The sequence below is a fragment of the Felis catus genome, chromosome A3 (genome assembly GCF_018350175.1).
Source record: "Felis catus isolate Fca126 chromosome A3, F.catus_Fca126_mat1.0, whole genome shotgun sequence".
Classification (NCBI taxonomy): Eukaryota; Metazoa; Chordata; class Mammalia; order Carnivora; family Felidae; genus Felis; species Felis catus.
Window position 1 is genome coordinate 81,659,475 of NC_058370.1, and position 26,006 is coordinate 81,685,480.

At 35.4% G+C, this 26,006-nt stretch overlaps 1 protein-coding gene across 8 annotated transcripts in view; it reads right to left on the minus strand.

Annotated features, from left to right (window-relative positions):
• The window catches only part of VPS54 (VPS54 subunit of GARP complex), an 89,011-nt gene that overhangs the window by 41,717 nt on the left and 21,288 nt on the right, over positions 1–26,006 (minus strand). For 5 of the 8 annotated variants that reach the window (XM_045054272.1, XM_045054271.1, XM_045054274.1 and 2 more), the window contains 5 exons: positions 18,912–18,990; positions 16,948–16,982; positions 14,373–14,504; positions 10,659–11,044; positions 450–612 (listed from right to left, as the gene is read on the minus strand). In XM_045054272.1, coding sequence (XP_044910207.1) covers positions 450–612; positions 10,659–11,044; positions 14,373–14,504; positions 16,948–16,982; positions 18,912–18,990 — 795 coding nt within the window. The remainder of the gene's footprint in view (positions 1–449; positions 613–10,658; positions 11,045–14,372; positions 14,505–16,947; positions 16,983–18,911; positions 18,991–26,006) is intronic. The other 3 variants (XM_045054273.1, XM_011281002.4, XM_019827281.3) reach the window with 1 other exon arrangement.

Genomic DNA, 26,006 nt, shown 5'->3' on the forward strand with positions numbered 1-26,006 from the left:
AAGTGAAGCCTGGATCTTATGTATAAGCATATGCATAAAACATGTTCATAACAGGGGTTCAGTGACTGTTAATGACTGATAAGTTACTATATAATAATGATCACTTTTATAACAAACATACTCCAGTACATGCATACACATGGATATATATTAATTCATCCTATATCTATATTTTAAGCTTGGTTTATAAGATATATATAAGACCTCATTTTAAATCCAATTTCTAATTAAGCTATAAAGTTACTTTATTCTCTAACTTCATAGGATAATGAACAATTATGGTGCTTGCTAAAATCACATAGTTAGGGAAGGACTTCACAGAGGTCTGACTGAGCTTTAAATTTTTTTTTTGCTCATTATAATCTGAGAAGAATGTGTTCTAAACTAATACTATTAGGAATTAACACTAAGCAATGACATCAATTTCATCCACAGTTTAAGACACGTACCTCTTCTAAAATTTGACAGTCATCATCCAGTGGTCTGTTTAAGTCACTATGAGAATAAGTAGAAAACTCTGCAATCATCATTTTATCTATCAGTTTTTCCAATTCACAAAGTTGTGATCCCAAATGCCTACAAAGGAAGAGGAAAAGTTGTGATCCCAAATGCCTACAAAGGAAGAGGAAAATGTGACGTATATTCTTTAAAAACCCAAATTCGCTCCACAGTAAAGGAAACTAGTAGGCAAAACTTTTCTAGCAGCAGTATTTTGTGCAACAATGTAATGTAAAATGGAATCCTTTAACAAAAATAACTGCAACAGTTTCACATCATCTCCCATATTCTTTTTCTTTTTACATGTTTGACCTCCAAACACTTAAATGTGTTGTAGGACACATAGTTCTAGAAATTTCATGACTGCTTTTTTTGTCCGCTTTTCACAGACAAAATATTCAGCTATTCTAAGTCCTTTCCTAATTAACCATTTACTGCATGGCAATGCCAGTAGCTCCCCAGCCATTCATTTATTCCACAAATACAAATACAAGTGCCTACTACAGCCCTGTCAGGAAGATATAAATACCTAACGGATCACATGGACAGACTGACTCAATTCAATCTCTGTTATGAATAGTCTGAGTTACTGTGCAATCTCCCCCAGGTCATTATACTGAAAGTCATTAGAACACAAAACTGAAAATACAAAACTGCTAAGAAACAGTATATCCATGGAACATTTTCTCATAAAATATAATGTTCCTTTTTAATCTACCTCTAATATTTATAGATCCTACATAGGATAAGAGTGAGAAGGACTCTAATCAGATGAGCAGTTGTGGGGATGGTGAAGGCAAATACTGCAAACAGGATTTGGAACCAATTCCCTAAAGAAAGCATGCAGCAACCAAATGACAAGATTGATGCATGTAGTCTGCTCACCAAGGAACTAAGGATCACTACCTTCACATACAAAGAGATCTTTACTATACAAACTAAAAGCTTCATAAAAACAATGGATTAAAGAAAACTAGGTGATGTAGTTGGCCAAAGTATTTCAAAAATTAAGTGAAATGGGCCAATGAGAAATCTGTTTATATATTATATAAAAAAATTTAAGTTCTATTTCTGGTATAATTTCAAAATATGTATATTTAAATGTCTAAATTTAAAATTTACCTTAAATTTAGACATTTGTTATTGAATAAAAAACAAACATTTAAAAATACATATACTCACCATTTACTTGAAAAACTAGTGTCAGCAACTATCTTTACTAAGACCAGATACAGCACATTTTTTAAAAACTAGTATAAACTATGTGACCTTTGGGGCGCCTGGGTGGTTCAGGTGGTTAAGCATCCAACTATGGCTCAGGTCATCATCTCATGGTTCCTGAGTTCTAGCCCATATAGGGCTCTGTGCTGACAGCTCAGAGCCTGGAGCCTGCTTCGGATTCTGTGTCTCCCTCTCTCTCTGCCCCTCCCCCACAAGTGCTCTTTCTCTCTCTCTCTCAAAAATAAACATTAAAAAAATTTTAAATAAATAAAATAAACTATGTGACCTTTTAGATACATCCATTTTTCTCATCTAAACAACATATGGTAAGCAGTGTAGTGATAATTTTGAAAAAAATCCAATGGTGAAATAATGTATATATTTGCATTTTGTAATATGAAAATTATATTTCTCAGAGCCAATTAGAAGATAGTAAGATTCTCATAAATGACACCAGTGTCTCACAATAAGCTAACTTAGAACATATTCACTAGTACAAACTAAAACACTGCCATAAGGAAGTTTGGCAATGTCTAGCAAATTACATAGGCAGTTAACCCTTGACCTGGGAATCTCACTTCTCAGTATCTGTCTCAAAGATACACTCTTAAAAATACAAAAGAACATATACGTTCATTGCAGCACTGTCCGTAACTGCAAAGGAATACAAACTACTCAAATGCTGAAAAACAGAGGGCTAGTTGACTATATCGTAATAGACACTATACACTTTTAAAATAATTGAGGAATACCAAGTAATATACTATATACTGCTACAGTTTCTCAGTCTTCTTTTTTTCAGTATTGCCCCAAGAAGTCCTTTTAGACCTTTTTATTCCTAATCACCACCACCAACCCCCACACACTAATATCACATATATACTGTATATCTGTTTATATACCTTGGCCCCCTGGAGGGTCACAAGTCATTGTAATATCCAAGTTTTTCTTTCACCCTCAAGAACCAACTTTTGCCCCCTTAAGGTGATAGCCTCCCATTGAGAATACACACTGTAGAGTGATCTCCAAGGTATACTGTAAGGTTAAAACAGCAAGGTATATACAATTTACTAATGCTTATCTAAGATGAAGAACAAAGACAGAGATGGCTGGATGGATGATGGATAAATACAAACTAAAACATTTTAAAAGGGTGACTTATAGGGTAGGTAGGAAGGAAGGAACAAGATAGAAATTAAATTTTTCTGAATATCATTTGTTTCAGAGATTTGACTCAGAACCACATAACTACTTAACATAGTTATAGTACAAGATTACATTTAATAAATTCAATCCTTAAATATCAAAAGCAATGAAACAAATGAATTTAAATACACATCAAGTTAGCAGCAAATGTACACAAAGAAGAATTATTTCAAGTGACTTTAAAACGTAATGTACCTATTCATCCCACCAGGATATAGCTTAAAGAAGAGAAAGAAATCCTCCATGTTTGTAGTAATAATACTGTTAGTTCTGAGAGCATTCTATGTAGACTGTGGGATAAAATAAATGAGTAATTATGTTAGTGTCATCGAGAGCCACAGTTTTCACCTTCAGCCTGTTTTAAAGGACTTACTATAAGATTAAAAAAGTAAAATCTTTATGGTCCTGAATTTAAATTAGGACGATCAATATGAACTCCTACTTTTTCTTTAAAAAGAAAAATCTATTTTCTAGCTCTGTCCACTACAAAGGTCTAGAGATAATGACCAATCCAGTAGCAAGGAATATCTCTGGTATCCAGAGCATAATTTCTCAATACCATTTCCTACTGAAAGAAACTAGTTTCTTATTTCCACTAGAAATATAGTGGATTATAAGTCTGGGGGAAAAAAATGTATGATATGAACATCTAATCATAACACAAAGTAAGAAAACTATTAAGCAAAAGCTCATGGAATTATGTAAAAGGCCACAAGAATGAACCTGAGGAGATTTCTACAAAAGACAGAACATTATGAACACTGACAAAAATAAAAACAGCAAAAATCTTAAATATATACAAATCCACATGCTTACAAAAATATTTTTAAATCATCAGTTAACTTTGGAAGATACAAGATTTTCAATTTGTTACTTTTAAAACAGCTAAATGAAAAAAATAAAGGAATCTAGAATTTATTCTGCCTCTCCTTATAAGAGCTGTCCTTCAGATTTACCAAATAATTATGGAGAAATATCACTTTACAGAAACATTCTGAGTAAAAAATGAATAAGGAAGTACAGAATCATAATATCATTCTAGGTAACCCATGAGATGTTGAATCATAATATAGTTCAATGTTTAACTTTTTGAGGAATCTCCATACTGTTTTCCAGAGTGGCTGTACCAGTCTGCATTCCCACCAACAGTGCAAGAGGTTTCCCTTTCTCCACATCTTCACAAACATCTGTTGTTTCCTGAGTTAATTTTAGCCACTCTGACCGGTATGAGGTGGTATCTCAATGTGGTTTTGATTTGTACTCCCCTGATGATGAGCGATATTGAGCATCTTTTCATTTGTCTGTTAGCCATCTGGATGTCTTCTTTGGAAAAGTGTCTATTCATGTCTTCTGCCCATGTCTTCACTGGATTATTTGTTTGAGGGATGTTGAGTTTGATTAACTCTTTATACATTTTGGATACAAACCTTTTATCACATATGTCACTTACAAATATCTTCTCCCATTCCAAAGGCTGCCTTTTAGTTTTATTGATTGCTTCCTTCACTGTGCAGACTTTTATTTTGATGTGTCCCTATCGTTTATTTTTGCTTTTGTTTCCCTTGCCTCAGGAGATGATTCCAGTAAGAAGTTGCTACAACTGAAGTCAGAGAGGTTACTGCATGTGTTCTCTTCTAGGATTTTGATGGTTTCCTGTCTCACATTTAGGTGCTTCGTCTATTCTGAATTCATTTTGTGTACGATATAAGAAAGTGGTCCAGTTTCATTCTTTTACATGTTATTGTCCAGTTTCTCCAACACCATTTGTTGAAGAGGCTTTTTTTCCATTGGCCATTCTTTCCTGCTTTGTCGAAGATTAGTTGACCATATAGTTGTAGGTCCATTACTGAGTTTTCTATTCTGTTCTGTTGACCCTTGTGCCTGTTTTTGTGCTTGTATCATACTGTCTTGATCATGACAGCTTTGTAATAGAACTTGAAGTTTGGAATTGTGATGCCTCCAGCTTTACTTTGCTTTTTCAAGACTGCTTTGGCTATTCCAGCTCTTTTCTGGTTCCAAATTTTTGGATTGTTTGTTCCAGCTCTATGAAAACTACTGGTGGTATTTTGATAGAGATTACATTAATTGTGTAGACTGCTTTGAGTAATAAGGACATTTTAACAATATTTGTTCTTCTAATACATGAGCATGGAATGTTTTTTCCATTTCTTTGTGTTCTCTTCAATTCCTTTCATAAATGTTCTATAATTTTCAGAGTGCAGATCTTTTTACCTCTGTATTCCTAGGTATCTTACGGTTTTTGGTGCAATTGTAAATGGGATTGATTCCTCGATTTCTCTTTCTGCTGCTTCATTACTGATGTATAAAAATGCAACAGATTTCTGTATGTTGATTTTATATCCTATGACTTAGCTGAATTCATGTATCAGTTCCAATAATTTTTTGGTGGAGTCTTTTCGATTTTCTACATAGAGTATCATGTTGTCTGTGAACAATGAAAGTTTGACTTCTTCCTTGACAATTTGAATGTATTTTATTTCTTTTTGTTGTCTGATTGCTGAGGCTAGGACTTCCAGTACTCTGTTAAATAATCATGTTGAGCCTGGACGCCCCCGTCTTGTTCCCGACTGTAGAGGAAAAGCTCTCAATTTTTACCTATTGAGGATGATATTAGATGTGTGTCTTCCGTTTTGGCCTTTATGATGATGAAGTACATTCCTTCTATCCTTCTTTGTTGAAGATTTTTTATCAAGAATGGATGCTGTATTTTGTCAAGTGCTTTTTCTCCATCTATTGAGAAGATCATATGGCTCTTATCCTTTCTTTTATTAATGCGGTGCATCATATTGATTGATTTGTGAATACTGAACCCAGGAATGAATCCCAGTTGATAGTGGTGAATGATTCTTTTAATGTACTGTTGGATTCAATTTGCAAGTGTCTTGTTGAGAATTTCTGCATCCATGTTCCTCAGGGATAGTGGCCTCCAATTCTCCTTTTTAGTGGGGTTTTTTATCTGGTTTGGGAATCAAGGTAATGTTGGCCTCATACAATGAATTTGGAAGTTTTCCTTCCCTTTCTAGTTTTTGGAACAGTTTGAGACGAATAGGTATTAACTCTTTTTTAAATGTTTGGTAGAATTCCCCTATGAAGCCATATGGCCCTGGACTTCTGTTTGTTGGGAAATTTTTGATTACTGATTCAATTTCTTTGCTGGTTATGGGTCTGTTCAAATTTTCTACTTCTTCCTGTTTCGCTTTTGGTAGTTTGTATATTTCCAGGAATCTATCCATTTCTTCCAGATTGCCCAGTTTGTTGGCATATAATTTTTCATCATATCCTCTTATAGTTGTTTGTATTTCTTTGGTGTTGGCTGTGATCTCTCCTCTTTCATTCGTGATTTTATTTATCTGAGTTCTTACTCTTTTCTTTTTGGTAAGTCTGGCTAGAGGTTCATCAATTTTATTAATTCTTTCAAAGAACCAGCTCTTAGTTTCATTGATCTGTTCTACTGTGCCTTTTTGGTTTGTTTGTTTCCATATCATTTATTTCTACTCTAATCTTTATTATTCCCCTTCTGCTGGCTTTAGGCTTTATTTGCTGTTCCTTCTCTTTTGAGGCTTCAGGTTTTTGTTTTTGTTTTTTTAATTTTTTTTTTAAACGTTTATTTATTTTTGAGACAGAGAGAGACAGAGCATGAATGGGGGAGGGTCAGAGGGAGACACAGAATCGGAAACAGGCTCCAGGCTCTGAGCTGTCAGCACAGCTGTCAGCACAGAGCCTGACGCGGGGCTCAAACCCACGGACCGCGAGATCATGACCTGAGTCGAAGTCGGCCACGCAACCGACTGAGCCACCCAGGCGCCCCTGCTGTTCCTTCTGTAAGTGTAAGCTCAGGTTGTATATTTGAGACTTTTCTTGCTTCTTGAGATAGGCCTGTATTATGATATACTTCCCTCCTGTGACCACATTTGCTGCATCCCAAAGGTTTTGGACTGTCATGTTTTCATTTTCATTTGCTTCCATGCATTTTTTTTTTTAATTTCTTGTTTAATTTCCTGGTTAACCCACTCATTCTTTAGTAGGAGGTTCTTTAACCATGTATTTGTGGTCTTTCCAAATTTCTTCTTGTGGTTGACTTCAAGTTTCATAGTGTTGTGATCTGCAAATATGCATGGTATGATCTGTTTTTTCATACTTTGTGGAGGCCTGATGTGTGACCGCAGTATGTGATCTATTTGGGAGAATGTTCCACGGGCACTCAAAAAGAATGTGTATTCTGCTGCTGTAGGATGAAATGTTCTGAACACATCTGTTAAGTCCTTCTGGCTCAGTGTGTCATTCAAAGCCCTTGTCTCCTCGTTGATTCTCTGCTTAGATGATCTATCCATTGCTATAAGTGGAGTGTTAAAGTTCCTTTCTATTGTTGTATTGTTATCAATGAGTTTCTTTACGTTATTCATTGATTTATATATTTGGGTGCTACCAAGTTGGGGGCATAAATATTTATGATTGTTAGATCTTCTTGATGGACAGACTCCTTTATTATGATACAGTGATCTTCTTCATCTTGTCCTTGGTTTAAAATCTAGCTCGTCTTATATAAGTATTGCTACTCCAGCTTACTTTTGACATCCATTTGCATGATAAATGTTTCCCCATCTCTCACTTTCAATCTGCACGTGTCTTTAGGACCAAAATGAATCTTTTAAGCAGCATATAGATGGGCCTTATTTATTTATTCATTTATTTATTTAATCCATTCTGATACCCTATGTCTTTTGATTGGAGCACTTAGTCCATTTACATTCAGAGTAATTATTGATAGATAAAAATTTGGTGCCATTGTATTACCAATCAAGTTGCCGATTATGGAGATTTTCTCTATTCCTTTCTATTCTTTGTTGCTTTTGATCTTTCTTTCCCACTCAAAGGGTCCCCTGTAACATTTCTTGAAGAGCTGATTTAGTGTTCACAAACTCCTTTAGGTTTTGTTTATCTGGGAAACTCTTTATCTCCCCTTCTATTCTGAATGACAACCTTATTGGATAAAGTATTCTTGGCTGCAGATTTTTCCCATTGCACATGCTGATGACATCCTGCCACTCCATTCTGGCCTGCAGGTTTCTGTGGAGACATCTGCTGCAAACCTGATTTGCCTTCTCTTGTAGGTTAGGGATTTCTTTTCCCTTGCTCTTTTCAGCATTCTTTCCTTACCTCTATATTTAAAAAAATTTCACTATGATGTCTTGGTGTTGGCTGGCTTTTGTTATATTTGATGGGAGTTACCTGTACCTCCTGGATTTGGATGTCTGGCTCCTTCCCCAGATTAGGGAAGTTGGAAGCTATAATTTGCTCAAATAAACCTTCTGCCCCCTTTCCCCTCTCTTCTTCTGGAACTCCTATGATGCAAATGTTATTACACGTTATGGAGTTGCTGAGTTCCCTAAGTCTACATTCATGATCCAATACTTTTCTTTCTTCTCTTCAGCTTCATTATTTTCCATAGCTTCTATATCAGATTCATTCCTCTGCTTCATCTATCCTTACTTCATTACATCCAGTCTGTTTTGCATCTTTGTTATAGCATCTTTTATTTCAGCCTGACTAGTTTTTAGCTCTTTTATCTCTGCAGTAAGGGCTTCTCTAATGTCTTCTATGCTTTTCTCAAGCTCAGCTAGTATCCTTATGATTGTTGTTTTAAATTTTAATTCAGGCATATTACTTATATTTGTTTTGAGTAAATCCCTGGCCATGACCTCTTCTTGTTTCTTTTGGGGCAAATTCCTCCATCTTGTCATTTTGACTAGGCCACTGTTTTTGTGTATGTGTTAGGAAAGACTTATATGTCCTGCTGAGTGTAATGGCTGTATTAAGAAGAGGTCCTATACTGTTCAGGGCCTGGCACGTCAGAAAGTATTTCAGAGTGTGCACTCTGCAGAGAGTGGCTGCTCTTTTCCCTCAGGTCAGTTCTTTGCAGTGTTTCTCCTTGCCTGCATTGGGGAGTGTTGGGACCTTGTCCAGTGTGTGGCATTTTAACTAGGTGTGCTTTGGTCTGCTTGTTAAAATAAGCCTGATCCTATTTCCACTAGAGCTGAAACTTTGCCACACTCTATCTATCAAGTTCAGAAGAATTGATACGTGTGGAGGATTTGTGTTGGTCTTTGGGGGAAGGAGCCTGTTGTGCTGGTTCTCAGGCCAACTTGCTATAGTAAAAATGCACCCACAGGGCACAGTGGGGTGGGGCCTGGTGTAAGCAGCTCCAGCCTCCACTGGGGGCAGTGTGTTGCTCATTGAAGTTTCTCTGTGCTGATGGGCAGGGGGGGAAATGGGTCACCCCACTCTCTCATCCCCAAAAAGGGGAGTTCACATCTGCTGCTGTTCAGGAAGGCTTCACAGATGAGCAAACAATCTCCTCTCTTATGTCCCAGGCTTCTGTCAGAACTCTGCTTTCATCTGGTGCCCAAGCCATCTGCCTGTCTGGTGGCACAGACCTCCTGTGTTTTATCTCAGGCATGCAGCTGGGTTTCAAAAACTCCAAATTTTAGGGACCCAGCGCAGCACAAATCTATGCTGATCCTCTGGAAAAGGGTCTCGCCACGCTATAGTTGGTGCCAGTTTGTTCCAGAAAAGCAGTCACATGCCCACGCAGGGGGCTTGGGATTCATGGTAAAACACAGCCAAAAGCTGGTTTCTTGACTAGCTGCCTTCAGCAGGTGCCTCTACTGCAATGCTAATTAATGAGGTGGCTCAGTGGTGTCTGCCATCTCTTTTGTCCCCTGAGAGGCAGTACCACCTCTCCCAAATACACTCCAAGAAGGGGAACTGTTTCTCCTAGTGAGACCCAGGAGATCCTCAGACCATTCTGTCCACTCCGGGGCCTCTGCCCTCCTTTCCCACAGGAGCACCCCTAAGTCTGCCAGGCATGACCCGAACAATGGTGCAGAATTCTAAAACTTCAGATTTTGAGCTTCATGCTTGCATGCACTTACAATAATCACCCCCTCACCTCCTCCCAGTCAGGGGTTTTGGGGAAGACTTTCTTGTGCAACCCTGTGCACTGCTTTCTCTCACTGTCTCTGTGACCAGGGCTCCCTCCCCTCCACAGCACCTACAGTTCTTTTCTCCCCCAAGTCAACTCTCCACAGCTCCTACCTTCCACGATGTGCCTGTTTTTCTCTCCAGATGTGCAGTTTGTTCTCTCAGTCTTCAGATCAATTCCTTGAGTGTTCAGAATGATATAGTATTTATCTAGCTGTGCTTGAGGGACAAGGCAAGCATAGGGTCCCTCTACTACTCCACCATCTTAACTCACAAACACCCAGGACCATACCAAAGATTTTAAGTAATTTCTACACCCAATGTGGGGCTAAACCCCCAGATCAAGAGCCACGTGGTCCACCAACTGAGCCAGCCAGGGACCATAAAATGAACTTATTCTGAGATATACTGGTATTCCTTCTTCACCTTGATCTACTACCTTCACACAAAACTATTTTAACATTTTCAAAATGTTATTTTCAAAGCTGTGACTGGCCTTTCATTGACTGGCATCCTCTACCAGAAAATTTAATTTTGTTTCTCCATCCAAATGTTTCTGTAAATATTAGTCCTTATGATTTGCTAAGACTAAAACAGCACAATGATAACATTACTAAACAGATCAGTCTAGAAGAAAAACTATTCATGTAACTAAATACATTCACACTTCTTCAGCTTTAAAATTTTTAAATTTCTAACATTATTTCCAATAGCTTATTTAAAGGACATACCGGAAGCTGTGAATGCCCTGAAGTTCCTGCTGTAGAACCTCTTGTGTTGTTGCTATTAAGTCCAATGCTCCAACAAATTCAGAAGTGGATAACAACACCTGTACTGTAGGCTGAGTTTGGTGTACAGTGGCCATTAACTTGAGTTTATTGTACACTTTAACACAATTATTTCTGGTAAGTGCCAGTCTTAAAATGTGTAGTGATCCTTCACACATTACTTTATCAATCTGTGCAATTTTATCTCGAAGCATTTTTACAGCCTGGGAAGTTTTCTTGAGGTAGTCCTGCAATTCGTGTTGAGAGGTCATAGCATGAAAAAATGCTTCTGAACGTAGAGAGATCTGGTGAGCAATGTTTACTTCCACAATATCCAGATAATGGCTCAGCTTAAGAGGGAAGAAAAAAAAATCATAAGAGTATTGTAAGTATACCTTCTTTGACTATCCACATACTTTCTGAAAATGATACAAGATTTCTATATGTATTTTAAATCCCATTGTGTGAACTATTTGATTATGGAATTCTTGATATTGAGCATAACAGAACAGAAGGGAGATAAAAGGTAACAGCCCAAATATTAATAAATTTAAGACAAAAGAGTAGAAGAAGCTGATTTACCTTCTTCCTCTGCTCCTGCTATTACTGCCCTCCAAATACCAACTACTTTCTAGAAAGTAAGAGTCATCAGAGATCATTATCTAGTTTTAGAAGTTCTAAGATCTGAGACAGAATGATCTCCTTAACCGTCACACCATCACACATCACTTATCTGACTAAAAGTTTATTATAGTTACTGTTTATTGACCTCCTCCTTCTATATACCGGGCACTGGTATTTTATACACATAATTTTCTAGTTCTAACAATCTTAGAGTACAAGTATTATTTGTATTCTTATTTTTACAGATGAGGAAACTGAGGCTCAGAGACATTAAATAATTTGAATAAAGTCATGTGGTAAGTGGAAAAACTAAAATTTGAATCCAGGCCTGACTCAAAAACTGAAGCTCTTTCTATTATACCACACTTCCGCAAAATACTAAAGAATTCATGATCCAGTCACAAATTATGGAAAGCAGTAGAATTCACTGGGACATTTTTTTCAAGGCTGCTTATCTTACATTTCAAAAATTATTCTTGGGGCGCTTGGGTGGCTCAGTCAGTCAGGCGTCCGACTTCGGCTCAGGTCATAATCTCGCAGTTCACAAGTTCAAGCCCTGCATGTGGCTCTGTGCTGACAGCTCAGAGCCTGGAGCCTGCTTCGGATTCTGTGTCTCCCTCCCTCTGTGCTCCTCCCCTGCTCATGCTCTGTCTGTCCCTCTCTCAGAAATAAACATTAAAAATATTTTAAAAGATTATTCTTTTATCAATTTGTAAAACTCAGTTTATTGCCAATATATTTTCCTTTTAAAATATGCCTTAAATGAATTCACATTTTATTTGTAACACAACCAAGATTAATTCCTAGAGTAACATATATTTAAAAATACTTTCTAATTTCAAATATGGGCTTCTAACACTTGAGTTGTCTTTTCCTCCTTTCTAATTGCATATGCTTTTTTTGGCTACATTATCCTCTACTTCTCTCCCACTTTTTAACTTTTAGATTCTTCAACCTATAGCTCAAGCTCTAGGGATTCTCTCTCAACATCTCACGAGAATTCACAGTGCTAAAGGGTTAAAGGGCTTTCAACATGTAGGACTCATAAAATTAGAAGAGATTATTTGGTCACCAAGATTGTTTCCTTAAAACCATGCAAGATCACACATATCTTCAACAAAGCTCCTTCAGTAATCTATCATAATATATAATAGGTTACAAACAAGAAAATTTTCCATAGTTTAAATCTCTTCAGTTTATACCCTTTTACTGTTGTTCTTTTCATCTGCAACACGTCTGTGCACTTATTTACCTAAAAAGCAATATGGGGACAAAGGTACTTGGGTACATTGCAAGCTAAAGTAGACTCAACTTTCAGAATAGTAAATGGAGAATGAGTAACTCCTTTAGGAGAGTGCTACTCAGAATTTGGTTTATATGCTGCTGCCAGTCTGTGAACTATTTAAGAGGTCCATGATAAAATAAGGAAATTTGCTGGAAAGTAAATCAACTATATCACTAAGTCTACTGAACTGTTTTTTCATAGAAAGACTTTCTTAATAAAGTCTAAATAAATCACTGCAATGATTTACATTCTAGTGCAAACCACTAGGTTTCATCACAAACCAGCACTTCGGGTAGCATTACAATAAAATACAAATTATCTAACCCTGGTTGTAGCATTCCCTCTCTTAAAACATAGCAAGATATAAACAGCTGTTTGTCAATCGTAAAGTGAGTTTGAAAGTGTTCTCTTGGGATCCTTTCTTCCACTCCTTTTCTAAGACAAGAGTAGAATAAGATGAAGCCCAAATGTACATATAATGATCTTAATTCTGCAACTTACCAAAAAATAAAATTCCATTACTTTAGTCACTTTATACATTTACCATGAGAAAATTCTTTCATTTGAATTTCAAAGATTTCTGTAAGTCATCAATATTCCATTGATCTATTCTTTTCAACAGCATAATATTTTCATAATTCATTTCCTATTAAAATTCTATAAAGGGAACAATTTTTAGTCTTCCTAAAAGCATTTAGGAAGTATTAGTATTTAGGAAGAGATTTTCATTGGCTTTTGTTGTTTTCTCTTTTAAGGTGACTAGTCTAGCAGGGCATATATTGGAATGTGAAAAAAAGCAGTCTGAGAATGAGCCTGTGTCCATAAACGCATCATTTTCATCGGATTTATGAATTTGTTCCTACTCAAGGAAAACCTTCATATGTGAAAATGTTGCCAAAGGAAAAATTACTTCATTTTTATTTTCAACTGTAAGAAAAAGAATACTCATGATTCTTTCCTTACATGTCTTCTCCTCTTCTCCCCAAACTAGTTTCCTCTTCAGTTACTGGACCTCATTTATTGAATAGTAGTCCTGAGACAAGTTTCCAGATTGCCAAGAGATGTCACTAACCTGAAACAAAATGCTTTCTTCTCAGTTTAAGAACCAGTTTTAGAAATGCTCTAAACTGAATGCTGAGAAAGAATAGGAATCAAAGACCTTTACTTCCTATTCAAGTTTTAAAAGATTCTTGATATAGGAGTTAAGATGTGTTTAAAATTCTACATTTTAAATGACTTTCAAGATGCTGATTTCTCCCTTAGCGAACACTATAAAAATTTTTAAAAACTGCTGACTACTAACATGTAAAAGATCAGGCTTTGCAAAGCTGAAAATACTATATTTTTTAACTATACTTTTGCTTCGAAATAATCATCCTTACTATGTATAAATAAGGAAAAATAGCACCTTTGCAAAAGTTGATTTTCCATGCCTTAAATCATAAAGAATATAAAATTTGCCAATGTATTTTTGGAGATAAATGTAAAGCAGTTAATTGTGTTGTCTAATACATCCTTCCAACCTAAATTCTAGCAACTGCTATTTTGGATAAGAAGCACTCAAACAATTAGCTTTTCCTTTTTCACCAGTACAACTTGTTTTCCATTGAATCAAATGTTTTTACTTTTACCATTTAAAATTTGAAGGCAGTAACAATAAAAATGAAATTAAATTAGCCCTTACTAAATAACTAAATCTGAACCCACACAAAAGGTACTACTTAACTATAATAAAGTTTTCTACATGGGAAAAGTAAAAAAGAAATTACCTTTTCTTGTAGCAACTTTGAGGAAGCTGCATCACGATTTCCTTTTCCACCAGCAGTATTAAAATGAGACCATGGTAAAACTGAATTAAAAGTTAAGGAATCGTCCAAGGCAAAATCTGGTTTCATAAAAATCTATTAAAAAATGTATTTTCCTCGATTAGATAAACATTTCTTTTACAGCCATTATCCCTTCAAACATCATAAGACCATTAATAATAAACTTGGATCTCAAGCATAAACAGAAAAGCAAGTGATATGCTGATTTACACAAGAATCTGTATAAACATGTATAGTTTCATCAAGTTTAAAATACTCATAAAAGACAGAAAAATGTTTTTTGTCTTTACCAATGGAGATAATCATTCCATTATTATGTGATCAAATTCACTAATATAGTCCCACTAAGATTATACCAAAGGGAGACATCCTCTTTATCCAAAAATTTCTATATTATTTCCCCCACTGATAGCAGTTTTTAAAAAAATCCCAAATGTCAATTTCTCTATATTTCTATTTTCTCCTGCTTAAAATGTTTTCAAAATTACTTTGTAGATTAGATATATACTGAATTTTAAAACCAAAACAAATTCAATTTTATGAAAAGACTACTCTTTTTCCTTTACATACTGCATTCATCTGGGCACTAAGTCCTACCCACTATATTTTCTAAATAATACTTGAATCCTCTCTCTCTTCTAAGTCTATAGCATTTCATCAGTGCAGCCCCTCATTACCTCTGGATTACAGACATGGCTATTTAATGATATGCTTCCTCAATCTATCCCCTCTACTAATGTCAGATATACTTTTTAATGTTTATATATTTTTGAGAGAGGGAAAGAAAGAGAGAGGATCTGAAACAGGCTCTGCGCTGTCAGCATAGAGCCTGACACAGGGCTCAAACTCACAAACCACTAGACCATGACCTGAGCAGAGGTTGGATGCTTAACCAACTGAGCCACCCAGGCACCCCATCAGATATACTTTTAAAATACAAGTATAACTGAATTAATTTCTGTTTTAATCTCTCAATGGATTCCCATGACCTCAGGACCAAACTTTTTAGAAGGGCATCAAAAGCCTTTCGTTTTTGTTTTTTTTTTAACCCCCTCACTGATTTGTATCTTGCCACTCCCACTACTTAGAAGTTACATTGTAGTAATGTTCAACTATCTTCCATACCCTCGTGCTGTTATCTTTGTATGTGCTTTCAGCCTAGAATGCTCTTTCCTATTTCCTAGAGAATACAACCCAAACATAAGGACAAATTTATCTCTGTATGATTACTTACTCGATCTCTGAACACATCAATTATCCCATCTTTGAACTCAAGTACATATACCACATATATTTATGTATCTCATACTTAACAAAAATTATTTATTTAATATGTGTATTGCCCCCTGGAGACCATATGCTCCTGGATTTATAGCTAATTAATCTTTGTATCTCTACTACCTAGCATAAGGCCTGAAACACAGTTTAACTTAACTACTTACCTAATTAATTTCTATATTTTATTTTTACTGATTGATTTTACCTATATCCAAAAACTAGTATAAAGGGATAGGGAAAATCTAACTAGGGACATGAGTGTATTTTCTAGTCCCGCTTTAGTATATTTTAAAGTACTTATTAATTCAATAAATATTTACTGATAATCTAACTCTTATGCTAGGCACTAAACGGGAAACAAAGATAAATTATTACATAGGTCTTAATCTTAAGGATCTTCAGTCCACTAGATGTGATAAAATACACACATAAATATCTTATAAAAAGTGACAAATGCCTTAAAAAGGAAGGCACAGGTCTACATAAAATGCTATGGAAATTCAGCAAAGGGGCCAATTATCTTCAGTTGAAAAGATATGTATTTATGTAAGGTTGCCATTTAAGCAAGAGAATGTAAAGAAAGGATCAGATATGAGGAGTTGAGGGAAAAGTCTTCCAGTTAAAGGAACAGTACAAGTAAAGCACAGAGCCAGCAAAAAAGTTTGGCTGAAATAAAGAATGTGTAAAGATTAGTAAGCAAAAGTTAAGAGAGTGATTATGATGGAAATGAATAATTAAGGGTCTTAAATGACAGAGTTTGAATTTTATTTTGTAGGAATCAAAGAACTGTAGAAATGACTGCCCTCTTCTTTTTGCTTCTGTCTTGTCTTTCTCTGTCTTCTCACCCTAGAGAGCAGTTATCACAGACCTCTTGGAGAATCTGATTAATGCAATGGCCTCTTTCCCCTGGGGGAACAGGGGGACATCTACTATATACCTCTACAAAATTTTTCACACAAAGGAAAGATCTCCTAATAATGTGAAGGGGCAGTAAGATCAATAAAATTCTTTTTTAGAATGGAGAGACTTAATTATATTTGTAAGTTTCAGCAACGAAGAAGCAACTGATGAAGTACAAGAGAGAAGAAAAATGATGCACAAAGTCCCAGAAGACGCAAAGTGGTTAAAGTGTGAGAAAGTCAAATGAAAGCTTCTTATAAGGCAAAATTAAAGATATTTAAGATTATAAAAAGTTAAAGATATTAAAAAGCAGTATTCTCATTTATTAAAGCTTTGTTACCTTAGGTACTTGCTCCAGATCTGTCCTGGATTTATCTATGAAAAAGGGGAAAATATGATTTTTTAAACTTGTTTTCACTTTATTCCATAAAATACATTTTGACTAGATTCTGTACTATGCCACTATATAACCACTTAAATTCCCTCAACAAACATCTATCAGGTACTTCCTGTATGCCTAGTAGTAGACAAAACACTGAATAAATCCTAGGTTTCAAATAATTTTAATCAATTGCATGGTATCAATAAAACAACTAAATATATTTCAAGTCTTTTTTAAATGGACACAGAAAGCTTGTTGATATCTTATTAAGTTTTGGTGAAATTAAGTTTGGCATACAGTTAAAAAATGAATTGAATACTAATATAGGAATACTGTTTTTATTGTTCAAAATACCCACCATCCCATCCAGAACTTATGATCAAAGATTTTAACACCATATTAATTTTCTTCTTAGACATTTAGTTTGTATCAATAACAAACCTGCAAAGGAACCTACTTTACCTTCATCTCACCAACTAAGATCTCAGAGGACATACCCTTTCAAAAGTAACCTTTCTGGGTTGGACTCCATGCCTTCCTGCCTCTTTCATGAGCTTGTTTCGTCCTCAATTACCCTGCCTCTTTCTGTATCTTCAACCTGTTGCCTTCTAATAGCTCTTCCTGTCTGCATACAAACATGCTCAGCTTTCTCCCATTAAAACAAACAAATAAAGATAAAGCTAAAACCCAGGGCCTGGAGTAGGCTGAGGCAAGGGAGTACCTCCAGTACAAAATTTAAGAAAGCACTCACTCTCAGGGTTATGCAAATGCCTCTCCCGCCTCATCTAGTGTTGACCATGCAAAAACATTCTTCCACTCTGTTCTAGATAACCAATATCCTGTATCTCAAACCCTAAAGTCATACCCACATTGGTAGTCTCCATTTCTTTCTCTTGTACTCACTCCTTAACATATAGTATTGTGTTTTCTGTAACTATCACTTTAAGTCTGAATGTCATCTCCTAAATTGCGAAATCCAAGAAACTTCTCAGTGTGCAAACTGATCTATCATTACCAACAACTAACTGATGACCAAAACCTGTGCTTTGATCTCTAACTTATCTCTCAAATGCCTAAATTCTTTTCCATCTTCATTTTAACTGCTTTTGGGGCCACATGATTTCTCACTTGTATTACTTCAATAGCCTTTTACTATCTCTTTGTCTCCAATTTTACCATCTTCCTTAAATTTATCTTCTACAACTATTTTCACAGTGAAATGTATAATCATAAATCTGATCATGTCTGGTTAAAAATATTTTGTGGCTCTGTACTGCTTTTAGAAAAGAAAAATTCCTTAACATGGCATATAAGGCACTTCATATTAGGGCCAACTCCGCTGCCCACTTCTTCAGCCTCATATCTTGCTCCTAGAAGAGCCAATATACCCAACTCTTGTAGTTTCTTGAAGATGCTCTGTTCTCTCTTGACTCTACTGCTTTGCTTTTACTGTTCCCTCTTCCTAGAAGGCCTTTTCTCCACATAAATCTTTCTTAACAGCTACTTTAAAACACAGGCAATCATCAACTCTAGGAAGTTTTCTAAGGCTTAACAAATCAGGAGCTCTATACAATCTTACCACACTGAACTTACTGCTTGATATACAGTATTGCAACCTTACTCAGGAGACTTTCAGCTTCTTGAGGACAAGTGTTCTTTCTTATTCAACTATTATTAAGCAACAAGCAAAGTACCAAGCACCCAGATGTTAAATAAATATTTGTTGAAGTGAAGGATAACACTATGAGCCCCATGATTTTTCTTTCTCAAAAACTTTTGAAAAAGATTATGATCACAGGCTATAAAAATTTCACTAGAAATAAAAGATCCCCAAATTAAGATTTTGTTTGTTGATATTTACACTGTGCTACAAATACCACATATTCATCTATATATTTTCTACAAATAGCACATATTCATACCATGAGTATGTAAGAGAGTCCTGTCAAAAGTATCTTTAGGAGGACAAATATTCTTGCATCTCTCATGAGTCTTCTCTTTCTATAAAAAGACAAATAACAAAATAAATGCTATGTAGCAATATGAAAGCATCAAAATATTTCACAAAAGAATATACCAAATTAGTTGTACAAATTTTAATATGAAATCACTAACCTCTTGAACTTAAACAAGTATGCTTAATAAACCAAATATGAACTCTTTGAACACCTATATGCTTATTTATACCCATCCCATTTTATATAATTATAGTAAAACCTCCATAAATTTGGAATGAAGTGGGGGTACAAATGAAAGATCCTTATTTACATAACAGAAATCAATTGAGAATAACTTTTTAAAACAAGGAAGGAAATGTGAAAACCTATATACCTAAGATAGAAAGATAGGTATCAGTTAACCCTTTGTGACTCAAAGAAAAAGAAACCTCACTGACTAGATTAGATGATCACTAACAATTCTATCTTTTCAGAGACACCATAAATAGTACACATAGGGAAGTGGAGTATGGTAAGGAAAAAATACTGAGCTGGTAGTGTTCAGAGCTCTGATAGCAACTGTGGCAGAAACTACAGGATTGTCTTCAAACATGGTTATACATTTTGCAGTCCTACCCACAACGAATAAGAGTTCCTATTAGCCTATATTCTTGCCAGCATTTGGTGCTATCAGTGTTTCAATTTCTGATAGATTTCAGTTCTCATAGATTTCAATTTCAAATTCTGATAGATGTGTAGTGGCATCTCATTGTTATTTTAATTTGCAATTCCCTAATGACATATGAGCATCTTTTCATATGCTTATTTGACATCTATATGTATTCTTTTATGAGATGCCTGTTCAGATCTTTCACCCATTTTTTTTATTGTGGCAAAATATACATAAAACTTTTCACTTAAAACGTGATTATTAGTGATATTGACTATCTTTTCACATGCTTATTGGTCATTTGTACATCTTCTTTGGAGAAATGTTCATTCAAGTCCTTTTCCCATTTTTCAGTTGGGTTGTTTATTATTGTTGAGTTTTAAGAGTTATTTGTACATTTTGGATACTGATCCTTTATCATATATGTGTTTTGAAAATATTTTCTCCCAGTGTCTAGCTTGTATTCTTTCTTTTAATGGTCTTGCACAGAGTGGAAGTTTTAAATTTTAACTAAGTCCAACTTGTCAATTTTTTCTTTCATGGATTGTACTTTTGATGCCATTATCTAAAAAGTCATCACCAAACTCAAAGTCATGTATTTTTCTCCTATGTAATCTTCTAGTTTTACAGTTTTGCATTTTACATTTAGGTCTATGATCCATTTTGTGCTAATTTCTGTGAAAGGTGTGGGTAGTGTGTCTAGATTCTTTTTATTTATTTATTTATTGCATGTGGATATCTAGGTGTTCCAGCACCATTTATTCAAAAGACTATGGAACTGCCTTTGCACCTCTATCAAAAATCAGTTGACTATATTTGTGTAGGTCTATTTCTGAACTCTCTTCTGTTCCTTTGGTCTGTATATCTATTCTTTCACAAATACTACACTGTCTATATTACTATATCTTCACGGTAAGTCGTGAAGTCAATTAGTGTCAGTCTTCCAACTTGGTTCTTCAACACTTTGTTAGCTATTCTCTTTTCCCTTTCTTTATAAACTTTGGCATTTGTTTCTTGGTATCTACAAAATAAATTGCTGGAATTTTAACTGAGATTGCGTTGAATCTATAGGCCAAGTTGGGAAGAACATTTTGACAATACTGAGTCTTCCTATCCACGTAAATGGAATCTCTATTTAGATCTTCACTGATTCCTTTCATCAGTTTTGTAATTATCCTCATATAGATCATATTCTGTTAGATTTATACCTAAGTATTTCATTTTCTTTGGTGCTAATGTAAATGGTGCTGTGCTAATTTCAAATTCTAATTGTCCATCAGTAGCATATAAGAAAGCAATTTACTTTTGTAATATTAGCCTTGTATCCTGCAACTTTGGTATAATCGCTTATTAGTTCCAGGAGTTTCTTTACTGACTCTTTGGGATTTTCTACATAGACAATCATGATATCTGTGAATAAAGACAGTTTTATTTCTTCATTCCCAGTGTATATACCTTTTACTTCCTTTTCTTGTCTCATTGTGTAGAGTTTCCAGTATGATGTCAAAAGGAGTGGTGAGAACAGACATCCTTAGCTTGTTCCTGATCTTAAGGAGGAAAGCATCTAGTTTCTCACTATTAGTTGTAGGGTTTTTGTAGATACTATCAAGTTGAATTTGTTTCCCTTGGGGTACCTGGGTGGCTCAGTCAGTTAAGCGTCTGACTGGCTCAGGCCATGATCTCACAGTTGATGAGTTTGAACCCCACATCAGACTCTGTGCTGACAGCTCAAAGCCTGGAGCCTGCTTTGGATTCTGTGTCTCCCTCTCTCCCTGCTCTCCCCTGCTCGTGCTCTGTCTCTCTCTCAAAAATAAACATTAAAAAATTTTTAAAAAATAAAATAAAAAGTTCCCCTATATTCCCAGTTTGCTGCATTTTTATCATGAATGGGTACTGAGTTTTATCAAATGTTTTCTCTGTATCTATTGATATGAACATACGACTTTTCTTCAGCCTGTTAATTTATGGATTACACTAATTGCTTTTTGAATATTGGATCAACCTTACATATCTGGAATAAATCCCACTTAGTTATGGTATAGAATTCTTTTTATACATTGTTGGGTTTGATTTTCCAATATTTTGTTAAGGACTTTTGCAACTATGTTCATGAGAGACAGTGGTCTGTAGTTTTCCTTTTTCATAATGTTTTTGTCTAATTTCAATATTAGGTTAATGCTGCATAAATAAGTTAGAAAGTATCCCCTTTGCTTCCATTTCCTGGAATAGATCATAAAGAACTGGTATAACTTCTTGCTTTAATGGTTGGTACAATTCACCAGTGAACTCATCTGGCCCTGGCGTTTTCTATTTTGAAAAATTATTATTGATTCAATTTCTTTAATAAGTATAGATTTATTCAGACAGAATTTGTGGGCATACAGTTTGTTCATAATATTATTTTACTATCTTTTTAACGTCCATGAGATCATTAGTGATATGACCTCTTTCATTTCTAGTACTAATAATTTGTCTTTTTTTTTTAATTAACTTGGCCAGACAATTATCAAGTTTATTGATCTTCTCAAAGAAACAGCTTCCAGTTTTATTGATTCTGTTGATTTCCATTTTTCAATTTCACTGATTTCTGGTCTAATTTTTATTATTTCTTTTCTTGTTTTGTTTTATTGTAAGATACTTGACACATGATGTCATTAGTTTCAGGTACAAACACAGTGATTCACCTTCTGCTAACTTTGAATATCATTTGTTCTTTTTGTCTCCTGTGGTAAAAGCTTAGATTATTAATTTTAGATTTTTTTTCTTCACTAATATACGCATTCAAAACTATTAAATTTCCCTCTAAGCAATGCTTTCACTAACCCACACATTTTGATACATTTCTATCAACTTTTCCTTAAGCTCACTGATTCTTTTCTCTGACATTTCATGTCTAGTGATGAATCCATCAAAGGCATTCTTCATTTCTGCTGTTTTCTATTTCTAGAATTTCCTTTTGATTCTTATTGTTTGCATCTCTTTGCTTACATTACCCATCTATTCTTACATGTTATCTACCTTTTCCATTAAGGTCTTAGTATATTAACCATAGTTGTTTTAAATTCCCAGTCTGAGAATTCCAACATTGTTGCCATCTGAGTCTCATTCTAGTACTTGCTCTTTAAACTCTGGGGTTTTCTTCTTCTTATCTTTAGTGTATACTATAATTCTCTGTTGAATGCCAGATATGATGTACTGGGTAAAAGGAACTGAGGTAAACAGGCATTTTGTGTGAGATTTATGTTTATCTGGCTAGGAATGAGGCTGTATTTACTGTTTGCTGTAGCTGCAGATGTTAGAGGCTAAAATTTCCTCTGGTGTCCTTGTTTTTGTCTCCCTTGCTGTCTTTTTTTGTTGTTGTTGTTTAATGTTTATTTATTTACTTTGAGACAGAGAGAGAGCAAATGGGGGAGGAGCAGAGAGAGAATCCCAAGCAGGTTCGTGCTGTCAGCACAGAGCTTGACACGGGGCTCGAACTCACAAATCATGAGATCATGACCTTAGAGTTGGACACTTAACAACCTGAGCCACCCAGGTGCCCCTCCCTTGCTGCCTTTACAGATTTCTTAAATTTTAAGTCTGAGACATTATTAAGACAATATTAAGTCTTTTAGTTGTATTCCCTTATTATGCAGGTGCCCTATTGATATGGTGGGAAGATGTGCAAGGAAGGGAAGCATTCCAGAGTTCTGTGATTAGGCCTTTGTCTTTTAGTGAGTTTGCGCCCCTGGGCTGTTACCTTCAAAAAGCCTCTAAGTTGTTGATTTTCAGTTTTTTCAGATTTTTTCTTGTGAGAACAGGAGTAGAAGCTTCCAAGCTCCTTCTAAGTTGAACCAGAAGTATTTTTAACTTTTTAAGAAATGGCTTAACTGTTTTCCAAAAGGGTTTGTACCACTCTAAATTCCCACCAACAGTATGCGAGAGTTACTCCACCAGGGCTGGCAATAGGGTGAGGCAAGCAAGGAGCCTAGGGTACAATATTTAAAGAGGTACCTACTCTTAGAGATTCTCATGCCCCTTCATATTTTACATCTCAGGCACCTTGCCAGCCTCATCCTAATACTCACCCTATCCTTCATATCTTCACCAAAATATGAAAGAGTATGTGTAGACATGGTATTGTTTTCTTCCTTAAATATTTGGTAGAAATCAACAGTGAAGCCATGAGTGCTTTAGTTTGCTTCTTGAAAAGGTATTTAACATCAATTTCTTTAATAAGTATAAGGCTATTCATGTTATCTATTTCTTCTTGAGTGAGATTTGGTCATTTGTGTCATTCAACAAATATGTCAGTTACTCTAACTTGTTAAGTTTATTGGCATAAAATTGTTCAAATTAGTCTTGTAACCACTGTAGAATCTGTAGTGATGTCATCACTCTCATTCTTGTTATTGGTGATTATGTTTTTTCTTCCTGGATCAGCATTGCTTATAGGTCTGCCAATTTTTTTTTAAGTTTTTTTTTTAACGTTTATTCATTTTTGAGAGACAGAGAGAGACAGAGTGTGAGCAGGGGAGGGGCAGAGAGAGGGAGACACAGAATTTGAAACAGGCTCCAGGCTCTGTCTAAGCTGTCAGCCCAGAGCCTGACACAGGGCTCGAACTCACAAACTGCGAGATCGTGACCTGAGCTGAAGTCGGACACTAAACCGACTGAGCCACCCAGGCGCCCCGGTCTGCCAATTTTATCGATCTTCTCAAAGAATCAGCTTAGGGTTTCACTGATTTTTCTCTACTGTTTCTCTACTTTCTAGTTCACTGATTTTGACTTTGATGTTTCTTTCTTTCTTCTGCTTATTTTGGTTTAAATTTGTTCTTGTGGTAGCTTTTTAAGGTGGAAGTTGAGGTCACTAATTTGAGACTATTCTTCTTGTCTAATATATGCATCTACTGCTATAAATTGTTCCCTAAGTACCGCCAGAGTAGCATGCCACAAATTCTGATATGTTGTGTTTTTATTTCCACTCAGTTCAAACAAGAGCTGCCTTTGGAACAACGTAGGGGCTAGGGACACCAATGTCCAATAATCAAAAATCCAAGTATAACTTTTAACTCTCCAAACACTTAACTACCAACTACTGTGGACCAGAAGCCTTAACAGTAACAAAAAGTCAATTAACACATATTTTGTATATTACACATTACATATTATTTCTTAAAATAATCTAGAAAAAAAATGTTATTAAGAAAATCATAAGGAAGGGGCGCCTCAGTGGCTCAGTCAGTTGGGCATCCAATTTTGGCTCAGGTCACGATCTTGTGGTTCCTGAGTTTGAGCCCTGGGTCGGGCTCTGTGCTGGCAGCTCGGAGCCTAGAGCCTGCTTTGGATTCTTGTCTCCCTCTTTCTCTGTCCCTCCCCTGGCTCATGCTGTCTCTGTCTCTCTCTCTCTCTCTCAAAGATAAACATTAAAAAAAAAAAAAGTTTGTTTTTAAAAAAAGAAAATCATAAGGAAAATACATTTACAGTACTGTGACTGTACTTATCAAAAAAATCTGCATATAAGTGGATCTGCATGGTTCAAACCAAGTTGTTCAAGGATCAATGGTTCTAATTTCCTTTTCCTCTTTAACCCACATTTTTATTTAGAAGTGTTAATTTTGGTTTCCAAGTATTTGTGGATTTTCCACACACTTTTCTGTCAATAATTTCTAATTTAATTCTATTGTGGTCAAAGAATATACTTTGTATGACTTGAAGACTTTTAAATGTATTAACATTTGTTTTATGGTTCAGATTATGTTGATAAATGTTCCAGGAACACTTCAGAAGAAAATGTATTCTTCTGTGTTGGGTGGAATGTTGTTTCAATGTGTTCTTTCAAAGTCAATTCAGGTTGATTGACAGTGCTGTCATTGAGCACTTGTTATTGAGAGACAAGTATTAAAATCCCCAACCAGAATTGTGAATTCATCCATTTCCCCCATAAAAACCAGAATTGTGAATTCATCCATCTCCCCCATAAAATTCCTACTTTTTGTTTCATATATTTTGAAGCTCTGTTTTTACAGACTAAATGTTTAGAAATATATCCTCTTGATTAACTTAACACTTTTATCATTATAAAATAATCGCTACCCCTAGGATAGTCTTTGCTTAGAAATCTGCTTTGGTTGGTATTAATATAGCCATTCCAGCTTTCTTTTGACTGGTGTTAGCATGGTATATCTTTTTCCATCGTTTTACTTTTCAAATGTTCTGTGTCTCTGTATTTAAAGTACACTTCTTATAGGCAGCATACAGTTGGGTCTCGCTTTTTCATCCAATCTCACAACCTCTGACTTGTAATCAGGGTGCTTAAACATTTACATTTAATATGATTATTGACAGGGTTAGGTTTAGGTCTATCATCTTTAAGTTTTTCTTTTTTCTCATCCATTCTTTGCTCCCTTTTTACCCTTTTTATGCCTTTG